This window comes from Mytilus trossulus, chromosome 8, assembly GCF_036588685.1.
Source record: "Mytilus trossulus isolate FHL-02 chromosome 8, PNRI_Mtr1.1.1.hap1, whole genome shotgun sequence".
NCBI classification, from domain to species: domain Eukaryota; kingdom Metazoa; phylum Mollusca; class Bivalvia; order Mytilida; family Mytilidae; genus Mytilus; species Mytilus trossulus.
The window spans coordinates 49,295,354-49,319,460 of record NC_086380.1 but is presented as its reverse complement, the minus strand read 5'-3'; the positions used below and the strand labels follow the sequence as shown (position 1 = coordinate 49,319,460).

The 24,107-nt window shown below is 36.2% G+C and overlaps 1 protein-coding gene across 1 annotated transcript; it reads left to right on the top strand.

The window, feature by feature from the left end:
- The first annotated feature begins 16,730 nt into the window (after positions 1–16,730).
- On the top strand, positions 16,731–18,911 carry LOC134681087 (proton-coupled folate transporter-like). Its single transcript, XM_063540506.1, has one exon. The coding sequence runs from the start codon at positions 17,156–17,158 to the stop codon at positions 18,779–18,781; it is 1,626 nt and encodes a 541-aa protein (XP_063396576.1). The 5' UTR covers positions 16,731–17,155; the 3' UTR covers positions 18,782–18,911.
- The last annotated feature ends 5,196 nt before the right edge of the window (positions 18,912–24,107 follow it).

Sequence of the window (24,107 nt, the reverse complement as noted above, 5' to 3'; positions counted from 1 at the left end):
AATATTTGATAGACATTTAGTCAATAGGTAGATACAAACGTGACTAAAAGGAATTTGGGTACACTTCCTGTCTTCTATGTTTACGGAGCGCCCAAAGTGCCAGTTGGATATTCAAAATATATAGCGAAAACCTACCCGAGACCGCTTAAATGAGGTTGAGACCTCCCGGGTCTTTCAATGTCCATAAAATTGAACCAAATCATTGACTCTGTATATATAAAGGTTGTATTAGATGGATTTACCAGAATAACGTCATCTTCCATATCTACGGAGGGCTAAGATTGTCACTTTTCAGTCGAAAAATGTCAAAATTTTAGGACAAAGGGCACAGGGTAATGGTGAGAGCCCCCTGATCTCTTAATCTTTCTAATATTTGATAGACATTTAGTCAATAGGTAGATACAAACGTGACTAAAAGGAATTTGGGTACACTTCCTGTCTTCTATGTTTACGGAGCGCCCAAAGTGCCAGTTGGATATTCAAAATATATAGCGAAAACCTACCCGAGACCGCTTAAATGAGGTTGAGACCTCCCGGGTCTTTCAATGTCCATAAAATTGAACCAAATCATTGACTCTGTATATATAAAGGTTGTATTAGATGGATTTACCAGAATAACGTCATCTTCCATATCTACGGAGGGCTAAGATTGTCACTTTTCAGTCGAAAAATGTCAAAATTTTAGGACAAAGGGCACAGGGTAATGGTGAGAGCCCCCTGATCTCTCAATCTTTCTAATATTTGATAGACATTTAGTCAATAGGTAGATACAAACGTGACTAAAAGGAATTTGGGTACACTTCCTGTCTTCTATGTTTACGGAGCGCCCAAAGTGCCAGTTGGATATTCAAAATATATAGCGAAAACCTACCCGAGACCGCTTAAATGAGGTTGAGACCTCCCGGGTCTTTCAATGTCCATAAAATTGAACCAAATCATTGACTCTGTATATATAAAGGTTGTATTAGATGGATTTACCAGAATAACGTCATCTTCCATATCTACGGAGGGCTAAGATTGTCACTTTTCAGTCGAAAAATGTCAAAATTTTAGGACAAAGGGCACAGGGTAATGGTGAGAGCCCCCTGATCTCTTAATCTTTCTAATATTTGATAGACATTTAGTCAATAGGTAGATACAAACGTGACTAAAAGGAATTTGGGTACACTTCCTGTCTTCTATGTTTACGGAGCGCCCAAAGTGCCAGTTGGATATTCAAAATATATAGCGAAAACCTACCCGAGACCGCTTAAATGAGGTTGAGACCTCCCGGGTCTTTCAATGTCCATAAAATTGAACCAAATCATTGACTCTGTATATATAAAGGTTGTATTAGATGGATTTACCAGAATAACGTCATCTTCCATATCTACGGAGGGCTAAGATTGTCACTTTTCAGTCGAAAAATGTCAAAATTTTAGGACAAAGGGCACAGGGTAATGGTGAGAGCCCCCTGATCTCTCAATCTTTCTAATATTTGATAGACATTTAGTCAATAGGTAGATACAAACGTGACTAAAAGGAATTTGGGTACACTTCCTGTCTTCTATGTTTACGGAGCGCCCAAAGTGCCAGTTGGATATTCAAAATATATAGCGAAAACCTACCCGAGACCGCTTAAATGAGGTTGAGACCTCCCGGGTCTTTCAATGTCCATAAAATTGAACCAAATCATTGACTCTGTATATATAAAGGTTGTATTAGATGGATTTACCAGAATAACGTCATCTTCCATATCTACGGAGGGCTAAGATTGTCACTTTTCAGTCGAAAAATGTCAAAATTTTAGGACAAAGGGCACAGGGTAATGGTGAGAGCCCCCTGATCTCTTAATCTTTCTAATATTTGATAGACATTTAGTCAATAGGTAGATACAAACGTGACTAAAAGGAATTTGGGTACACTTCCTGTCTTCTATGTTTACGGAGCGCCCAAAGTGCCAGTTGGATATTCAAAATATATAGCGAAAACCTACCCGAGACCGCTTAAATGAGGTTGAGACCTCCCGGGTCTTTCAATGTCCATAAAATTGAACCAAATCATTGACTCTGTATATATAAAGGTTGTATTAGATGGATTTACCAGAATAACGTCATCTTCCATATCTACGGAGGGCTAAGATTGTCACTTTTCAGTCGAAAAATGTCAAAATTTTAGGACAAAGGGCACAGGGTAATGGTGAGAGCCCCCTGATCTCTCAATCTTTCTAATATTTGATAGACATTTAGTCAATAGGTAGATACAAACGTGACTAAAAGGAATTTGGGTACACTTCCTGTCTTCTATGTTTACGGAGCGCCCAAAGTGCCAGTTGGATATTCAAAATATATAGCGAAAACCTACCCGAGACCGCTTAAATGAGGTTGAGACCTCCCGGGTCTTTCAATGTCCATAAAATTGAACCAAATCATTGACTCTGTATATATAAAGGTTGTATTAGATGGATTTACCAGAATAACGTCATCTTCCATATCTACGGAGGGCTAAGATTGTCACTTTTCAGTCGAAAAATGTCAAAATTTTAGGACAAAGGGCACAGGGTAATGGTGAGAGCCCCCTGATCTCTTAATCTTTCTAATATTTGATAGACATTTAGTCAATAGGTAGATACAAACGTGACTAAAAGGAATTTGGGTACACTTCCTGTCTTCTATGTTTACGGAGCGCCCAAAGTGCCAGTTGGATATTCAAAATATATAGCGAAAACCTACCCGAGACCGCTTAAATGAGGTTGAGACCTCCCGGGTCTTTCAATGTCCATAAAATTGAACCAAATCATTGACTCTGTATATATAAAGGTTGTATTAGATGGATTTACCAGAATAACGTCATCTTCCATATCTACGGAGGGCTAAGATTGTCACTTTTCAGTCGAAAAATGTCAAAATTTTAGGACAAAGGGCACAGGGTAATGGTGAGAGCCCCCTGATCTCTCAATCTTTCTAATATTTGATAGACATTTAGTCAATAGGTAGATACAAACGTGACTAAAAGGAATTTGGGTACACTTCCTGTCTTCTATGTTTACGGAGCGCCCAAAGTGCCAGTTGGATATTCAAAATATATAGCGAAAACCTACCCGAGACCGCTTAAATGAGGTTGAGACCTCCCGGGTCTTTCAATGTCCATAAAATTGAACCAAATCATTGACTCTGTATATATAAAGGTTGTATTAGATGGATTTACCAGAATAACGTCATCTTCCATATCTACGGAGGGCTAAGATTGTCACTTTTCAGTCGAAAAATGTCAAAATTTTAGGACAAAGGGCACAGGGTAATGGTGAGAGCCCCCTGATCTCTTAATCTTTCTAATATTTGATAGACATTTAGTCAATAGGTAGATACAAACGTGACTAAAAGGAATTTGGGTACACTTCCTGTCTTCTATGTTTACGGAGCGCCCAAAGTGCCAGTTGGATATTCAAAATATATAGCGAAAACCTACCCGAGACCGCTTAAATGAGGTTGAGACCTCCCGGGTCTTTCAATGTCCATAAAATTGAACCAAATCATTGACTCTGTATATATAAAGGTTGTATTAGATGGATTTACCAGAATAACGTCATCTTCCATATCTACGGAGGGCTAAGATTGTCACTTTTCAGTCGAAAAATGTCAAAATTTTAGGACAAAGGGCACAGGGTAATGGTGAGAGCCCCCTGATCTCTCAATCTTTCTAATATTTGATAGACATTTAGTCAATAGGTAGATACAAACGTGACTAAAAGGAATTTGGGTACACTTCCTGTCTTCTATGTTTACGGAGCGCCCAAAGTGCCAGTTGGATATTCAAAATATATAGCGAAAACCTACCCGAGACCGCTTAAATGAGGTTGAGACCTCCCGGGTCTTTCAATGTCCATAAAATTGAACCAAATCATTGACTCTGTATATATAAAGGTTGTATTAGATGGATTTACCAGAATTACGTCATCTTCCATATCTACGGAGGGCTAAGATTGTCACTTTTCAGTCGAAAAATGTCAAAATTTTAGGACAAAGGGCACAGGGTAATGGTGAGAGCCCCCTGATCTCTTAATCTTTCTAATATTTGATAGACATTTAGTCAATAGGTAGATACAAACGTGACTAAAAGGAATTTGGGTACACTTCCTGTCTTCTATGTTTACGGAGCGCCCAAAGTGCCAGTTGGATATTCAAAATATATAGCGAAAACCTACCCGAGACCGCTTAAATGAGGTTGAGACCTCCCGGGTCTTTCAATGTCCATAAAATTGAACCAAATCATTGACTCTGTATATATAAAGGTTGTATTAGATGGATTTACCAGAATAACGTCATCTTCCATATCTACGGAGGGCTAAGATTGTCACTTTTCAGTCGAAAAATGTCAAAATTTTAGGACAAAGGGCACAGGGTAATGGTGAGAGCCCCCTGATCTCTCAATCTTTCTAATATTTGATAGACATTTAGTCAATAGGTAGATACAAACGTGACTAAAAGGAATTTGGGTACACTTCCTGTCTTCTATGTTTACGGAGCGCCCAAAGTGCCAGTTGGATATTCAAAATATATAGCGAAAACCTACCCGAGACCGCTTAAATGAGGTTGAGACCTCCCGGGTCTTTCAATGTCCATAAAATTGAACCAAATCATTGACTCTGTATATATAAAGGTTGTATTAGATGGATTTACCAGAATTACGTCATCTTCCATATCTACGGAGGGCTAAGATTGTCACTTTTCAGTCGAAAAATGTCAAAATTTTAGGACAAAGGGCACAGGGTAATGGTGAGAGCCCCCTGATCTCTTAATCTTTCTAATATTTGATAGACATTTAGTCAATAGGTAGATACAAACGTGACTAAAAGGAATTTGGGTACACTTCCTGTCTTCTATGTTTACGGAGCGCCCAAAGTGCCAGTTGGATATTCAAAATATATAGCGAAAACCTACCCGAGACCGCTTAAATGAGGTTGAGACCTCCCGGGTCTTTCAATGTCCATAAAATTGAACCAAATCATTGACTCTGTATATATAAAGGTTGTATTAGATGGATTTACCAGAATAACGTCATCTTCCATATCTACGGAGGGCTAAGATTGTCACTTTTCAGTCGAAAAATGTCAAAATTTTAGGACAAAGGGCACAGGGTAATGGTGAGAGCCCCCTGATCTCTCAATCTTTCTAATATTTGATAGACATTTAGTCAATAGGTAGATACAAACGTGACTAAAAGGAATTTGGGTACACTTCCTGTCTTCTATGTTTACGGAGCGCCCAAAGTGCCAGTTGGATATTCAAAATATATAGCGAAAACCTACCCGAGACCGCTTAAATGAGGTTGAGACCTCCCGGGTCTTTCAATGTCCATAAAATTGAACCAAATCATTGACTCTGTATATATAAAGGTTGTATTAGATGGATTTACCAGAATTACGTCATCTTCCATATCTACGGAGGGCTAAGATTGTCACTTTTCAGTCGAAAAATGTCAAAATTTTAGGACAAAGGGCACAGGGTAATGGTGAGAGCCCCCTGATCTCTTAATCTTTCTAATATTTGATAGACATTTAGTCAATAGGTAGATACAAACGTGACTAAAAGGAATTTGGGTACACTTCCTGTCTTCTATGTTTACGGAGCGCCCAAAGTGCCAGTTGGATATTCAAAATATATAGCGAAAACCTACCCGAGACCGCTTAAATGAGGTTGAGACCTCCCGGGTCTTTCAATGTCCATAAAATTGAACCAAATCATTGACTCTGTATATATAAAGGTTGTATTAGATGGATTTACCAGAATAACGTCATCTTCCATATCTACGGAGGGCTAAGATTGTCACTTTTCAGTCGAAAAATGTCAAAATTTTAGGACAAAGGGCACAGGGTAATGGTGAGAGCCCCCTGATCTCTCAATCTTTCTAATATTTGATAGACATTTAGTCAATAGGTAGATACAAACGTGACTAAAAGGAATTTGGGTACACTTCCTGTCTTCTATGTTTACGGAGCGCCCAAAGTGCCAGTTGGATATTCAAAATATATAGCGAAAACCTACCCGAGACCGCTTAAATGAGGTTGAGACCTCCCGGGTCTTTCAATGTCCATAAAATTGTACCAAATCATTGACTCTGTATATATAAAGGTTGTATTAGATGGATTTACCAGAATAACGTCATCTTCCATATCTACGGAGGGCTAAGATTGTCACTTTTCAGTCGAAAAATGTCAAAATTTTAGGACAAAGGGCACAGGGTAATGGTGAGAGCCCCCTGATCTCTCAATCTTTCTAATATTTGATAGACATTTAGTCAATAGGTAGATACAAACGTGACTAAAAGGAATTTGGGTACACTTCCTGTCTTCTATGTTTACGGAGCGCCCAAAGTGCCAGTTGGATATTCAAAATATATAGCGAAAACCTACCCGAGACCGCTTAGATGAGGTTGAGACCCCCCGGGTCTTTCAATGTCCATAAAATTCAACCAAATCATAGATTCTATATATATAAAGATTCTATTAAAAGGGGGATGTTCTTGAACGGACTGTTTGATCCAGATCAGATCAAACCAGAACCCTAATAGAATCGAGTTGTTTCAAGTACAAACCGTCACCATAGGTTGAAGTTAGCTTGGCGGGGGAAGATATACAGACCTATACCACGCACCTTCACACAGCTTACACAACCACCCCGTTTGATGTAAAATCCAGGTCCAAATGGGTTATTGACGGCTATATTTCACACAAGCAACTTATAATGGCTCCAACACTTCATGCTGGCAGAATTGTGTTCGCCAACATAGGAAGGGCTCGCATAGCCATTCCCGCTAACTTGGGTAGGAATCCCTTTTCTTTTAGAATGTTTTTCTTCAATAAGGTAGTGCTTATTTTCAGAGTCATACCACTAGAACCTTTTCTAGGAGCTTTTTCAATCTGTCACAGGGTAAGCAACATTTTGTGTGCACCTTGCAGGTTTGTGTGGGATAAACGAATGGTGACCGGGCAACCTTTTTTGACTGCTTTCTGTAATTATTAGCTTGACCTTTTATCAAGTTCAAACCGTATTTTGATAGACTATTTATGCATAGATCGCGAAAATGGAAGCGGATGGTGAAATGTTCACTGCGGAGATTGATAGGATCGCCGTTTTGATCGGTGAGGTATGTCTGCATGCGATTGATGGTTCTCAAGGTCACGGGTAAGTACACCATGCTTTTTGGCTTTTGAATGATCTTTATCCTGGGATCGATTGCGGGGGAAAAGCTGTAGATAGTGGACTGTTGGGTGACGTGTACGTAGCTTCCATTCATTATGCTACTGTTCACCAAGATGCTGTTGATGCTACTGATGCTAACAATGTATTCACCCTCTTTGAAACCGTTTGTTGCCCGATCAAATGTGTAGAGATGTCGCTTAAATCCCAATATGGTGTTCGATTCCTTAAATTGTAGTTTGGTAAGGGGGTCAAACCAGGTAAGAATGCGACTATAGTTTCCAGAGACAAGAATGGAAAACCCTTGTTTTGGGTCTGTGTTGTTGACGATTTGTTGCAACAGTATGGTGTCTGTTTATTTATTAAAACACGACGTTCAACTTCTGACCGTTCGATTCGAACTGAAGGACATTGCAAGTGCAAATTCTTCGGTGTTGGCGGGAACATAACGCTCGAATTCCGCTCGAATCTTGATGTCCACTCGGACTGATGACTTACATCGATGATAAACAGCGGCTATAAATCAATGAAACCAGAGGGTTGACGCCACCATTACTGAGGAGGGTGTCAATGTTGTAGAATTTCTTTCTAAAGTCTATAGCCTTCTTGAACACTATGGCAACCTTTTTTTGTGAGAAACCGGCATTAAAGTGGACGACTGAGCAGTGATCGAACACGGAAGCATTATGGATTTTGTCATTATCTCTGTCGGTTTGGAAGGCAATGGTGATATATCTAGGCTTTTCGCGACCACTATTGGCAGCTAGGCAGCACCTAAACTGTGAGGCTTGGGGAACGGCTATGAAATCATGTCTCATGCAAAATCCACAGTGGATCTTGAATTTATTCTGGATGGTTTTGTACAGTTGCATCTTGTTTTCGTCTGCAGGAGTGACGTGAGGGAGGAACCAAGAGATTTAAATCAGTTTTATATTTGCCACGTTATTGACGGCGGCTGCCCTAAGAATGACATTTGCATCTGAATTGCGAACGAGTGGGAGTTTGTGCCTGTACAATATTTTGTTGTAATCATCCCAAAATATGTTTCAGGGGATGGCAAACGAGTATGATCCTTTGTTGGTGGTCTTGGTGATAATGAATCCATGGCAGGCTGTAAATCCAGTGTTCTCAGTCTCGGCATCGGTGGAAGAATCCTTATGCCACAGTTGGGACCCTGCGATTTCGAGAAGTCATCGGGGTAGGTTAACATTCCCAGCATAGTGGTGGCGATGCCGGGGTCGTTAATGTGTTCAATTTGCCGGCCGGAGAGTCGATAACAGATAGTTTTGAAGAGATACATGATACCATTGTGAATGAAATCAACGTCTGCATATGGAGTGCCGTCGTGCTTTTGAAGTCGCCCTCCTACCAAGAGATAACGCTCGGTTTGGTGGAGGAACAGTTCCTGCGTTTCGATAATGATTCGGGTCTCCGCTCCAGAGATGGTTAGTTGGGCGCCGGCTCAAGGTTCAAATACGTGAACTTGGTATTTATATTTTTGAAGACTTTCATCGAAGGTCAACACTTCTGTGATTGTAAGGATGTCAGACATTATGTATTTATTTATAGCGTTGGAGGAAGTTGTGGATGATAGCGATGCCACGACCAGAGATGAGATTGCTTTACTGGGTTTGGTTGTGGGGCTTACTGCGTTTAACAATTAGCTGTTGATTGGGTTTACTGCGTTAGACACTGGGTTTTCGAGGGCGGATCACTTTGTCAACGACATGGTCGACGACTTTGGCTACCACCTTTTTAACTCCTATCATTGCTGCATTGGTGGCAGCGCTCATAGCCTTACTTTCCAAGGTCTTGGCAGCAAAGGAGGCGAACATGCGACCAGCGATAGATAACGCAGATAGTGTCAACCAAACTTCTACCACCGTATGCATACTTTCGAGCAAAACCATTCTTAACTCATGATATTACGATGGAGTTGCTTATATTCCTTGATACTGATGTGTTCACCTTAAAGCTTTCTTCATGGCATCGAGGATCGCTACAATTTCGTTGCGCACACCATTGTTTCCTGCACTGTAGGCAGCGTTGCACAGATCCAAGCGATAGAGGAGCTGGTCAAAGTCGGAGGGTAGAAATAAGGTTTGAAATCCGCTACATTGCTCATCTTGCTTTAGACACAATCTTCTTTATTGCCTTTGGGTTCTCGAGAGGTGTAACTGCCTTGATACATGGCACCGGAACTGTTCAGGATCTCTGCATAGTCGACAAGGTCTTAAAAACTTCGGGCTCGAACGATTCTGGTTTCTTTTTCACCATGAGTTCCCAGAGGTCAAGGGTTCCTTTGTACCTTACACCATCCACGAAAATATCATCGCCGTCAGAAGTAACTGCATGCTGGTTAGCTTCCGATGAAGATACCATCGGTTTCAGGTGTGGACGGCGGAAGGATTGTTACTGATCTGCAAATACTGTTGTGCTCGAGGTCCGAGGATGATGTCTGTCGGTGGTGCTATGGGTAGTGGGTAGTCAAACTTGGGCGGTGTAGGAGGGATGGCTGTCACTGCTACAGGAAGGTATACGATCGTTTTGGTGATCGGTGAAGCTGCCTCTCGCAGAGCCTCAACCACATGCTTAACACCTTGGCAAGGTCCCGGTTGAGTTCAATCTTCTCGAGGCTATTCTGCATGTTACTGGCTTAAATATTTCGCTTGATCTCTTGCAACTCCCTGGTGAGCGCCTCAGACTGTTTAGGGTCTGTAATCATTATAAACGTTATTTATTTACAGCGTTGACGTGAACTCCCCTAGGCGATGGTTTGAACACCTCTTAGCGTTTGTTTTAACGTCCCTAAGCGTTGGTTTGAACAGTGATACCTTTCCTGAAACCATAGGCAAAAATCTATCGAAAGGTAAAAAAAATAAAAAAATACATGCATGATTTCTGCTCGTTTTTCCATAAAATTGAATTGAAAAGATCGAGCGATAAATCTTTGTTGATAAACACTACAATAATTTATGGACCTATGGGTGATAGGAATAGGAAAATACGGACTGTCAAACAGGTAAATGCCATATAAAACATGCTAAAAACAATCTAAATGTTCATATAACCCCACTATGAAGGCTATATTATTCTTTTAAACTATTTTATTGTACAAAAAACTTTCATATTAAAAAAAATCACCATGTCCATAATGCGTAACTAGACTTGTAACTGTGTATTGCTACCTTATCGTTTTTATTTTCAACCTTATCGGTAAATTAAAGCACTCAAAGTCCGCGTACACCACGAAAGATACTCTCATCGAATGGGTGGTGTTGACAAAGGTCAGCTGGTATTTCCCTTTTTAGGCAGCTAGATCTTGACTGCCTTACGGTTGACGCAACACTCGTTGTTGGTCTCCAGGACTTTCTTGCTATAAAAGTGTTTCGAGCACCTGTAGCCTTCGATCAGCAATAAGTTGAGTTCTCTCTCCCGCTGTTTACCAACGTTTGAAATGTGCAGCGGGTATACTTCACTATCATCTATTCTAGATACAGTAACCGCCAGGGTGGAATTGGCCTTCTCAAATTCATTAATATCCTTAAGGCTAACAAGATTCAGCTCTGTGTAACCTTGTCCGTTTGTTTTGGGTCTACCTTTTTTTCTGCCTATTTTTCACATTGATTACAGTCTTCTTGGCTTTGATCCACACCGGCTAATCAATGTACTAGGACTCACCCAGCGGTCGGTGTTTTTTAATATTGACTTGAAGTTTTACAATTGCCTTCGATGTCCAGCCCTTTTTTCAGAGGTCCACTGTGCAATCTTTTCTCCGATCTTTTCATCCATCTCCTCAAGGCCTAGGTTTCAAGCAAGTCCGTGGTTAAGGTGAAAATCTGGTTTCCCGAGTGAAAGTATCCCTCGTTCTCATCATCCATCTTACCTGTTTGGTTAATTTTCACTGTGCAGCATTACGTTAACTTTTTGATCCTTTTTATCCTTTCAATGCACAATCGTCTATAAGTTCCACCCTTGACACCCGAGAGACCTCAAGGTAGGTCGTCACATCCATGTCAATAATGGGGTCATTTTTCAAGTAGTTTTAAAAATACCTTCTTCAGTGGACAAATAGTGGATGTACCTCAATTTTATCCCCAATGGCTTTCCTATCTTCTCTGAATTTTCCTGTAACTTCTCCAGTAGTTGATCTTTCGACATCCTGCTAACCCCTATCAACTCATCCTTTTTGGCCTGGGTGATAATATCCTTCCTCGTATAGGGTTGGGACAAAGCTCAAATAATGTTGATCTTCGTTTCGATCAACTGAACCAACTGAACCAACTGATCCTTCCTCATCCGAGAGTACCATTGGAGGTGGTTCATTTTGGCAATACCTCTCAGGGCATTAACGTTTTCAACAACTAATTCCAGCTTTTTTAAGCTATTGGATCCATGTCTTTATCCTAACAATCCAAAATAAAATCATTTTAGGTCACCCAAAACAACTACTAGTATCCCCAATTCAATGGGTTTTCAAAAAGTATAAAATTCGTGGTAATCATACCCGGTGCGCCTGGTTTTTTCATCCCAAAGCTCAAAATTTGCAGAGCTCAATTGGTATCTTTCTTTGCCAAGACGGTGGTCAGCTGCTTGTTTAATCTCTCACAATCCCAATTGGGGACAGTTGCCCCCTTCCAACATAATGTTATAATTTTTGCCTACCTATTAACTATATGTCTGCTTAATATTTGGCAGATTGAGAGATCAGGGGGCTATCGCCATAGACCTGTGCCCTTTGTCCTAAAATTTTGCGAATTTTTAGCTGAAAAGTGACAATATAAGCCCTCCATAGATTTCGAATATGACAATATTCTGGAAAATCCTTCTAATGCAACCTTTATATATACAGAGTCTATAATTTAATTAAATTTTATGAACATTGAATAACCAGCGGGGTCTCACACTCATTTAAGCGGTCTCAGGTAGGTTTTCACTATATATTTTGAATATCCAACTGGTACTTTGGGCGCTCCGTGAACATGAAAGACAGGAAGTGTACCCGAATTCCTTTTTGTCACGTTTGTATCTACCTATTGACTAGATGTCTGCTTAATATTAGGCAGATTGAACGATCAGGGGGCTATCACCATTGCCCTGTGCCCTTTGTCCTAAAATTTTGATAATTTTTAACTGAAAAGTGACAATATAAGCCCTCCATAGATATCGAATATAACAATATTCTGGGAAATCCTTCTAATGCAACCTTTATATATACAGAGTCTATAATTTAATTAAATTTTATGAACATTGAATGACCAAGTGGGTCTCACACTCATTTAAGCGGTCTCATGTAGGTTTTCACTGTATATTTTGAATATGCAACTGGCACTTTGGGCGCTCCGTAAACATGAAAGACAGGAAGTGTACCCAAATTCATTTAATTCACGTGTGTATCTACCTATTGACTAGATGTCTGCTTAATATTAGGCAGATTGAACTATCAGGGGGCTATCACCATTGCCCTGTGCCCTTTGTCCTAAAATTTTGATAATTTTTAACTGAAAAGTGACAATATAAGCCCTCCATAGATATCGAATATAACAATATTCTGGGAAATCCTTCTAATGCAACCTTTATATATACAGAGTCTATAATTTAATTAAATTTTATGAACATTGAATGACCAAGTGGGTCTCACACTCATTTAAGCGATCTCGGGTAGGTTTTCACTGTATATTTTGAATATCCAACTGGCACTTTGGGCGCTCCGTAAACATGAAAGACCGGAAGTGTACCCAAATTCCTTTAAGTCACGTGTGTATCTACCTATTGACTAGATGTCTGCTTAATATTAGGCAGATTGAACGATCAGGGGGCTATCACCATTGCCCTGTACCCTTTGTCCTAAACTTTTGATAATTTTTAACTGAAAAGTGACAATATAAGCCCTCCATAGATATCGAATATAACAATATTCTGGGAAATCCTTCTAATGCAACCTTTATATATACAGAGTCTATAATTTAACTAAATTTTATGAACATTGAATGACCAGGGGGGGGGGGGGGGGGTCTCACACTCATTTAAGCGGTCTCAGATAGGTTTTCACTGTATATTTTGAATATCCAACTGGCACTTTGGGCGCTCCGTTAACATGAAAGACAGGAAGTGTAATCAAATTCCTTTTAGTCACGTTTGTATCTACCTATTGACTAAATGTCTGCTTAATATTAGGCAGATTGAACGATCAGGGGGCTATCACCATTGCCCTGTTCCCTTTGTCCTAAACTTTTGATAATTTTTAACTGAAAAGTGACAATATAAGCCCTCCATAGATATCGAATATAACAATATTCTGGGAAATCCTTCTAATGCAACCTTTATATATACAGAGTCTATAATTTAATTAAATTTTATGAACATTGAATGACCAAGGGGGTGTCACACTCATTTAAGCGGTCTCAGATAGGTTTTCACTTGTCTATATATTTCTTTTTTGGGCATTCCATAAATATTTCTATTTATAATTCATAATGTTTTCTAGAGTTAGTGGTTTTTCTTTTTGTTTAAAGAAATATCATGTATAAAAGTATATCTTTGAAGTTGTTTTATTGACAACAATCTATATTATATAAAGACAAATATGCAACATAGAAAAGGGTTTATATTCGAGGACAACGAGAACTTACAACAGCTTGGAGAGGTCATTTTACGATTTCCTACGTATATTATCAGTCATTATAACTATGAAAATCATGTTTTTAATGTTATCAAGTATTTCTTTTTTTTCAAGATTTTCAACAAATTTTTGAATATCCAAACGACTGCTAGCAGCCGGTTGGATATTGAATATCGAATATCAAATAACGAACCGGCTGCTAACTTCACATACATAAAACATCACATGTATATCTCAATTTACATTTTTCAAATGGTTTCTGATTTTATTATGCTCGTGATTCTACTGAAATTTGATTTGCTCACAGGTGTACGGCCATGATCCGTTTGTCGAATTGTTGTTACTCAGACAAAAATCACACTGTATAGATTTGTTGCTTTTCTTGATTTCTCGGGAACGTTCATGCCCACAGAAGTTGAAATCCATGATTGTATAACTGCCGAAGCACACGAAGAGCTAAACTAACGACCATTGAAGATATGCCGTCAACACGAATGTTCCTAACGACAAATACGTTACGACATTTATACATGACTAACAGTACACCATCACTGACAATATGACCGGTTTGGACATATACATACAAAGACATATGGTGGTTTCAAATAATTTTTATAAAGTTTTAAATCTCAACCTTATCCCCTGTTTGTCTATGTGATTGTTCGACTTGTGTCCTGATCGTGTATTGCGCTTCATCATTTATATACATATATCGAATATACATATCTTAAAACTGTATCATTCAACTTTATATGACATATTACAAACCTTTTCCGCTTATTGACTGTGTAAAGCTAGTTTGAATTAAAAAAAAGTATGTTAAATTGAAGGCCACGTGATATTTCTATACCAAACTCACATCACTGCATAAATAATAAAAAAATCACAGCTATATGTCATTGATTTTTGAGAGTTTCATGCCGCTTTTGTACAAGACAATGTTAACATTCCGTCATGGTTAACGTGTTATGGAGTAAAGCCATTTATTCAAATCGCTAAGTTTGCAGCTTTTGTGTTTTATAATCTTATTCCTTTGTTTTGATATACTTGGAGCTTCGTAACAACATAATGAAATCATAAGAGCTTTCTTGATCGAAATGCTAAACTAAAATTAAAAACTGTTGGATACTCTTAGAAAACATCAATTATAGATATAAGCATAACATATTTCATTACTTTTAAAACTATTTTTAAACCCTATTTTGGAACACATTTCCATTTCTTTCTTTCTTTCTTTGATTTGATTTTTCTTTTTTTGGAAAGCAACTTTTTCGTTATTTACGATATCAACACAAAATGAGACAACTAAAACTTTCAAGAAACAACTAAAGATACATGAACGTATTTTGGGGCATAGAATTTTTTATAACAATTAATAAAGTAGAACTAATCGCTGTAAATAACATGAAGCGAAAAAATCTTGGCAGCCTAAGCCCATCTTTTTACAATTCATTATTTTATTTACGTCTCACCTTATGTTTAAAATTGCACAATACATTTATAAAAGATAACTTTTTGGAATTTTGGGGCTCTTAAAATTTTTACTTGTTTGGCTTTATAAATATTTTAATATGAGCGTCACTGATGAGTCTTATGTAGACGAAACGCGCGTCTGGCGTACTAAATTATAATCCTGGTAACTTTGATAACTTTGTATACATAAGCCAATACAGATTTATGAGAGACGATAATCACTTAAAAGAATATGTTTATGTAGATAATAAATATTAAACCTGAATGGTAAAATTATACAACAAAAGTATTTCATTATTATTTACAATATACAACTTCTCGGAGTCGTTAAAGAATAAAATTACAGGTTTTGGCAGATAATCTTATAATATCTTGATTCGAAAATAAAAATACCATTTTCTGACAATCTGTAAAACTATTTAAATGTTCATCAATTTTAAGAGACTCAGTAAAAAGAACTTGTCTAAGATCATTATAAACAGGACAATGTAAAATAACATGATATTCATCTTCGACAGTATTAAAACAATTAAAACAACATGCTCCTTGCGTTTAACAAGCCATATATAGACCCATTGTCTGACTCCGGCTGTTGTCTTCTCTTTGGTTGGGTAGTTGTCTCTTTCACATATTCCCCATTTCCATTCTCAACTTTATAATTACATGTAATATGTTCGTGAGCGCACGTCGTTCTTTCCTTGGACAGTATATATTGTAACAACAAAACAATAAAAACAAATATTTAAAAACAAATCAACATGAATGGACTGACTCAATAAATATGTAATTATCACTCACAAAGTTACCATAAGATACTGAATACGGATCTTCAGGTACAAATTTCTTTTGACAATTATCCTCCTTTTCTCTGATTTTTTTCAATTGCTGTTCTTGTTCTTGCGGGGGGGGGGTTGTTGGATCAGTAATTTTTATGATTCAGAATTGGTATATCGTTTTCAGTTTTTGTTCGAGCAGAGGTGAAACATTTTAGATACCAATGAATTGACGATAGAGAATATTTTCTATGTCGAAATTATATATACCGGGCAAAGAATATTACATATTAATAGTGTACAAACACAATAGAATAAGTAATGAATTTTGAATATGCAATAAGGGAACAATTGGTATTTCGAAATTATTATATTTCGAAATGTATGACTTCTCTTTAATACTAATAGTACAACATAATAATTGAGTTTTTAAAACTAAAATTAATTTACATACAACAATTAACAGTAGAATGTTGATAATAATGAATTGACGTAACTTTAATGCATACGTTCATATATATTTCATGAAATATTGTTTTTCTTTTGTTACCTTCCTTCATAGTTGCTATTTAACAATAATCAGCTGGCTTAAGTATCAATTTTAAATAATTTCAACCACTGAAGCATAAACAGACTTTCTCGCTTCAAACACATTTTTCTACATTTTATAGCGATGTAAATTACTAAGAGAACGTGACAATTCATTTTAAATGGCAAACGCTTGTACATGCTTATGTTTAGCATAAATATCAAGTATATTTGTGATAAAAGGCAGGGCTACCCGTTAATTGGTAGTCAACAGTTTTAGTATTGGTTAACGTAGGTTTAAAAGGTATGAGAATCAATCGATGTCACAGAACACAATCCTGTTTTTATTCACTATCTATTTTCTTCAAGAACTGTTGACAGTGGAAATATTAAAGGGCACACCTTTGATTGGATGATAAAGTTTCAAATCTTTTTTTAAAAGATAGGATAAAGAAGGAAAATGTATCATTTGCCATTGTGGAGTGATTCTTGTAATATCATATTGAAATAAGTTAAAAATAATACAGATGGATATTAAATTACTTTATGTTAGCTTTTGAAAGTACGATATCAATATAACAATGCCAACACAACCGGTCTACAGTTTGAGGACAAGACTGCGGATGTTTACAGAATACATATCATCATCCGTCTCGTATCTATCATGCATAGCACAAGGTGGTTGTTTTGATGGCTGCAAAATAGACATTATTTTTCTGCTTTACAACATTGGTGATGCTCTTCTTGATGCAATTCTTCGTCCAAATATACCTCAGATCGTTTGTTCTTCGATGTTCCCTGATTACCATGAGAAATGTCATCACATAGAAAAACATAGCGATATAGAAGATATAGTCCAGAAAGAGGCAACAACTTACTTGATACTTCACAAACTCCTCACAAACTGTCCAGCATTAGTACTAGGCATGTTTTGTGGTGCATGGAGTGACAAATATGGCCGTAAACTACCATTTGTGATGCCTAGTACAGGAACTATATTTGCTGTCTTATTTTACATGGGAGCGAACATGTCCACTAGTGGTGCTTTGCCGTCTTTTCTAATTGGATCTGTGGTTCATGGGTGCTTCGGGAAAACAGCTATGATTACAATGGCCGCCAACAGTTATGTAACAGATATAACTGGAGCCGAAAAAAGAACAAAGAAGTTAGGATTTTTAGCTGCTATGCAGTTTATAGGTATGTGTTTCGGTTCTTTACTAGGTGGCGTATTAATCGACACTACATCAATTCTAATAACATACTTGATGGTTTCTGTACTTAATATACTAGTCGTCATTCTAGCCCTAGGTATTCTTAAAGAAACAATTCAACCCATTGATGAAGGCGATTGCTTGCCATGCAATTCTTTTTGTCAACTCAGCAATGTCACGGATTCTATAAAGGTGCTTACAAGGGAACGAGAAGGCAACAAAAGAAAAGGCATAATTGCCTTATTCGCCGTTCTACTGCTTCATCAGACTTGTAGAACTGGTTTGACCGACGTGACGTTACTTTACACTGAAAGGTCCCCTCTCAGCTGGCCAACGTCATGGTTTGGATATCTATCTGCTTTAGATAATGCTTCCATGGGAGTGGTGTTACTGGTATTTCTACCAGTCTTCTCCAACTACCTGAAGTTAAATGACGCAACTATAAGCATGATTGGAATGTTATGTGCTTCGATTAGATTTTTGATCTTGGCATGGAGTGAAGAATCCTGGATGGTTTGGGTTGCTGTGATTGTTGGGTCACTGGCTGGAATAATAAACTCTCCCGTCCGTTCACTTCTAAGTAAACTGGTCCATGAAAATGAAATTGGAAAGATGTTTTCCATCTTAGGAACCGGTGAAACGATAGCAAAATTTACAGCGGTCATCTTTACATCAATATATGGTTATACCCTAAATATTTTCGCAGGAATGCCTTTCGTAATAGCCGCCATATTGTATACTGTGATGATTCTATTAGTACTCTTAATGCATGTCAAATTCAAATCTGACCGTTGTGAGGATTTCGACTCTAAGCCAGATATGAACGGTAGTGCAAAACACGAGACGCCATCCGATAATACACAAGAGGTTAGATTAGAAATGAATAATATAGGAAACCATTCGGATGAAAGTCCTAATTATCAGACAAATCATGCGAATAATCATCTGAATCATTTGGGAAACCATTCGGAACATATTGGACCTCATAGTAAGTGAGTTTTAATAGGCTATTACTCACATGTGATCTCGTATTACACACTTTAAAATTTATTGTACAGCTTTAAATACTTAAATACTATTTTTGTGTACTACAGTTGATTTTGAATACAATTATTTTTGATTTTTTTTTCAAGGTTATTGTTTTCCTTTTGTACATAGCACTAGATATAGAGATGGCATTGGCAGAATCAGCTAAAACTTACCAAAGAAAAAATACACGTTTATGATATTTACTAACAGACCCATAAACAATCATGAAAACAAATGGAAACTGAAGTGACCACCAAAATATGTTGTATCTTGATTACACTATGATATATATGCTTATGTTTTTGCAGTCCAAATTATAGAAAAATTATTGTTGAAATATTCAATTACAATAAATTATTTCTACCCGTGGTCTATCAACATTTCGATCTTTACTACTTTTTTTTAATCGAGATAAGCACCAAATGCTCTTCGTCGTTTAAAGATGTAAAATGCACAATCTTTATGTGAGTCAATAATTATATCAATTCTCTTAAGAACAAAATTATAATTATGAAGAATTATTTATTTATATTTATTGATCTAGTGTAGGTTGTAAAACAAATTTATAATTAAATATCGACAGACAACATTATATATAATATAAAGTACTGATCAGTGACGGAGGTCAAAGATAGAATTTAGATAAAAACATGGTTAGAATATAATAAAAGGCCATACGCATAAAAGAAGGGATTCGGATTGTCTGTGAATAGTGACTGAAAAACATATAATTTCTATGTGGAGAACACGAATATGAATATTTATTTTGTTTTCTTCTTCATGGTCTATAACCCGATTCTTTAATTTCCTTTATTTTCTCGAGTTACTCCCATCTCTTGAAATTCATACACCAACAACTTTATGAAATGGCTATTCCATTAAAAAATGCTTTAGCAATATTTCGTAATGGAAAATTCATGCACATATTTTTAAGAATAAAAAGATTTGGTAAGATTAGTCTCCACAAGAGTGCCTTTTCATATTTTTATACTCCAACTTTAATGAGATAAACGTTTTTCAATACAAGTTATATTCAATTTAAATATTGCATAAATTTTGTAAAGATGTTCATTTTTTTATTTTACGGATTCGAAGTTCGAAATCTAACATTCTTTGTATTTCTTCCCATTTAAAAAGTTTAAGTCATACAATCTGCAACTTTTCATGTGACCATGAGATTCCGATGAATATTTGATATTACAAAAATATCTTTATTGATTTACAAATAGGAAGCAAATATACAATATTTCAAATTAAAGAGTGTACCTTAAAGCAAAAAAAGAAGGCCCTTCATTTACATGCCAATTTTACCATTTCAACTATTTATCGAAAAAGTCAATAATAATTACATACTTCTCCTATTTTTATCATCCTATTTTTACTATTTAAAATCAAATGCAAAATAATTAAAAATATTACGGTGAATTTGTATTTTACAGACTAATAATTAAAACGATCTCTTGATCAAAACACATGTAAGCACCGAGAGTATCATTTTATAATCTTTGTATCATTGATACGTTTGCAGTTTTCTCATTTCCTTTGAATGTTTTGGTTTTTTTACACGCACACATGTGCTGCATTGTCCTACAAAGCATCCTTGTGATACCTTGTCAGGTTTGGACCTCTTTGCTGTCATACACATATATGTATCTACTCTTCAATGTGGGTATTAGGTTTTTGATTTTCAAACATTTTATGATGCATAACTGATGCAGAAAGATTGGTACCATTTATGTTATTTGAATTTATATTCTCAGTATTGAGGAAAAACATTTTAGGAACATTATCTATTTCGTTTACAACCTATCGTAGTTTTGTAAACAAATTAAACTCATAAAAAAGTAAGTCAGAGGGAGATGAATTTCAAAATAAAAGAATTATATCGTTTTAAATGTGCAGGTCTTAAGTAAATGGTATTACAAACTAAAAGCATAAAACTTTTATCAATGCGCTTGTCTGAAGGATAAATTATTCAAAATAAATACATTATACTATTAAATATGAGCATGTCTGAGGGAGATTGCTTTCAAAGTAACACCATGCTACTGTTATAAATGCGTCGTCTGTTGAGACTGTTTTCAAAATAATTGCAAAATATTGTTATAAAGACGCATTGTACGCAATTCTGGTAATACCTTCGTCGGGTTCGTTCGAGATTGAAAGTTTGTTAAATTAAAAATTAGAAAAAAGATAACTGTAATTGTGCTATTGGGGTAATCATTACGATAGACTATACGGTTACATGCCTGGACAAAAAAAGTAATGTTTCCCTTAAGAGCGTCTATATGCTTTGATTATTAATTTAAGACCTCACAACACTACACATTACAAGTGATGATAAGACGTTTACGAACAAAGACAATAGTTGGCGACCGACGTATCCTAATGTTGTAATTAGTTTGAAGTTCCTATATTAGCTTATAGACTAACCGTTGACCAAGTTTTACGTCAATTTCATTATAATGGTTATAGAAGATACCAAAGTGTTTAGCAATTTACACATTCATTCCTGTTGGACAAAATTATGTATATTTAACAATGTAAAGACAAAAGAATACTGTCTTCTAGACATATCGTACTTATCTAACATACGTTTACATAACAGAACGGATTATCTTGGTTTGGATTCAGATTACATAATAACTTCCAGGAGTCAGACAAAATTCTCACCTTCTTATACTTATCCTCTTATAATCATTTGTTGTTCACCATTTGTATTGAATTCGACGCTAATATATAATTTTTCATTTGGAACAAGACAATAAAATAGCAAACTGTTCTTCAAATTCGTACTCTTTGCGGCCTTTTTAACCCTTTTTATTTAAGCGTCATATGAGTCTTTCTTTTAGTTTATTGAATTGTTTCAAGAAATTGAACCTCGATATCAATATTATTTTTAAAAATTTTGAATTTTTAGACAAAAAATATTTGAAAATGATATACAGCATGTACATGCATTTGTACAAGCATTTCAGATTGTAAGCAAAAGTTCTTTTTTTTTTTTATCAAATTAAGTTCAGTTTCGATAATTTCGTCATCCTAGGTTGCTATAGAAACGATAATCGGGCCCTTATTTCACAGTCTTATTTCAATCACATCGCTCAAACAAAATACTCATTAAAACTGTCATATCGGACAGGTGATTCGTCAGGAAATTAAAATGGCAAACTTCAAGGATATACATCTACAGCGTTCTAATTCATGACAAATCTTATTCTATTTCTTTAAGTTTGTAAGGAAATAACAAAGTAAGCACTAAGTTCATTTTCATTGAACTAGATCGGATCACAGTACATTTTTCGCTTCCTGATAGTTTTTTTTTTACTTGCATCATCAATTACGAATCGGATTTTCGCGTCAATTAAACACTTTATATAACTTTGCGATTGAGATATCTGATCTTAAGTTTCACAAACTGTCATGGCAATGTGTGTTTGTCGATACCTGTAAATTGATATTTTCTTTGATATTTACAGTAACTGATCAACAAGGTTTAGTTTCGAATCAGATACACTACAATAAATCAATATGGAGTAACGTTTTCTGTTCATTTGTTTATAGATTGTTATATATGAATAACATGTTTTTGTCAGGGTCAATAAAAGAAAGTCACGATTAATTTATTAACCCCTTCCTGTTCCCATCGGTACTCTACTCTGGTACCGATGGGCTATATTTTTGGGTAACTAACTTGCGCAAAGTATTGAATCTTTGACATTTGTTGACGTACAAAAGTGGTTGATGGCTCAAATCAATCCCCTATATCACAGCTGTGTGATTAGTGGTGCCTTAAACTTCTTCCGAGTACGGTTTGGTATCAAATCGCCCCTAACGGACAACGTTTTCTCCTGTAAAAACCGTGTGTTTTTTTTTAATTTGAACTTAATATTTCCGTCGAGTATGGGAAAATAAACTGTTGATTTTAGGGGCAATATGACTTTTTTTTATCAACTTCGCCGTGTATTTTTGAGGGAAACTATTCAAAGTATGATTAAAACTTGTACTTAAGTGAAAAAAGTGATTGAAAGTGTACCAACGCAATCATTTACTTGAAATGCACTCTCAATTTGTGGTCATTTCTTTCCAAATTAATTGAAAAAAAGACAAAAAAGACAAAAAGTCATGAATTTTTGTTTTCGAAGTTGAAATAGATGTAACAGAACATTGTTTCTGAAGTGCCTGGTTATGGGAATGTCGAAAACACTTTTGTTCAAATAAAGAAACCGGTAAACGTCTAGAAAAAAATGGCAGACTAAAGTATGATATCATCCTATATTTGCTCAAAATAATGGGTTTTACAACAATTCTATGTTATATCGAGACTTAATTTCAAAACGAAAACAGTGAACAGGCTGATTATTTGATTACTTTCACTTCGTTGCTTTATGAAAGAGTTAAGTATTAAAATTTCAGTATTTAAACTGGAACTCCCGTGGTTCAGTGGGAAGCTGCACTAGCCCACAGCAGGAAGATTGCATGTTCGAACCTCAAAGCCTAAGGTGAAAAAATAATTTCCTATATTAAATGAAACTTAACTTAACTTAACTTAACTAATTTCCTATATTAAATGAAACTTAACTTAACTTAACTTAACTTAGCCGGAGGTGAAAAAATAATTTCCTATATTAAATGAAACTTAACTTAACTTAACTTAACTAATTTCTATATTAAACTTAACTTAACTTAACTTAACTTTACTTTCAATTTCAAAAAGAGGGTCACGAATACATACAAAAGTCAACTTAAAAACAATGTTTGTATGTTTTTAAAGAATGTGTGTCCTAATTGCACCCCCCCCCCCCCCCTTAAACTAAAGCATCATAGGCCCAAAACACCAAAGTAATTATTGGTCATTCATTGAATCTTTACTTTCAATGTAAAAATTCTATGTGCTGCTTGGAAAAACATAATTTAAGCTAAAATTTGTGTCAAGTATAAGATTTTTGACGAAAAAACGGCTGAAAACCGTTATTTTGCATGTTGCGGGCATCAACGTTTGGGGGGCATATAGCACGTATTTCCTCCAACTATACCATAATGGTAACTTTCCTGTGTCTATCAGACTTAGGACATTGCTTTGACACTAAAACTTTATCCTATTAGCCCTTATAAAAGTCTCAACACGACCTTTTTCGGAAGACTTTTGTATTTTTTTACTTTTTTTTCGCAAGTCACGTGACTTTTGGACAGATAACACGTGACTTCAAAAGACAAAATTTCTGATATATTATATTTTTTGAAATATTTTATCAATTATCTCTCAAATGGACCTAAAACGACCTTTATGTAA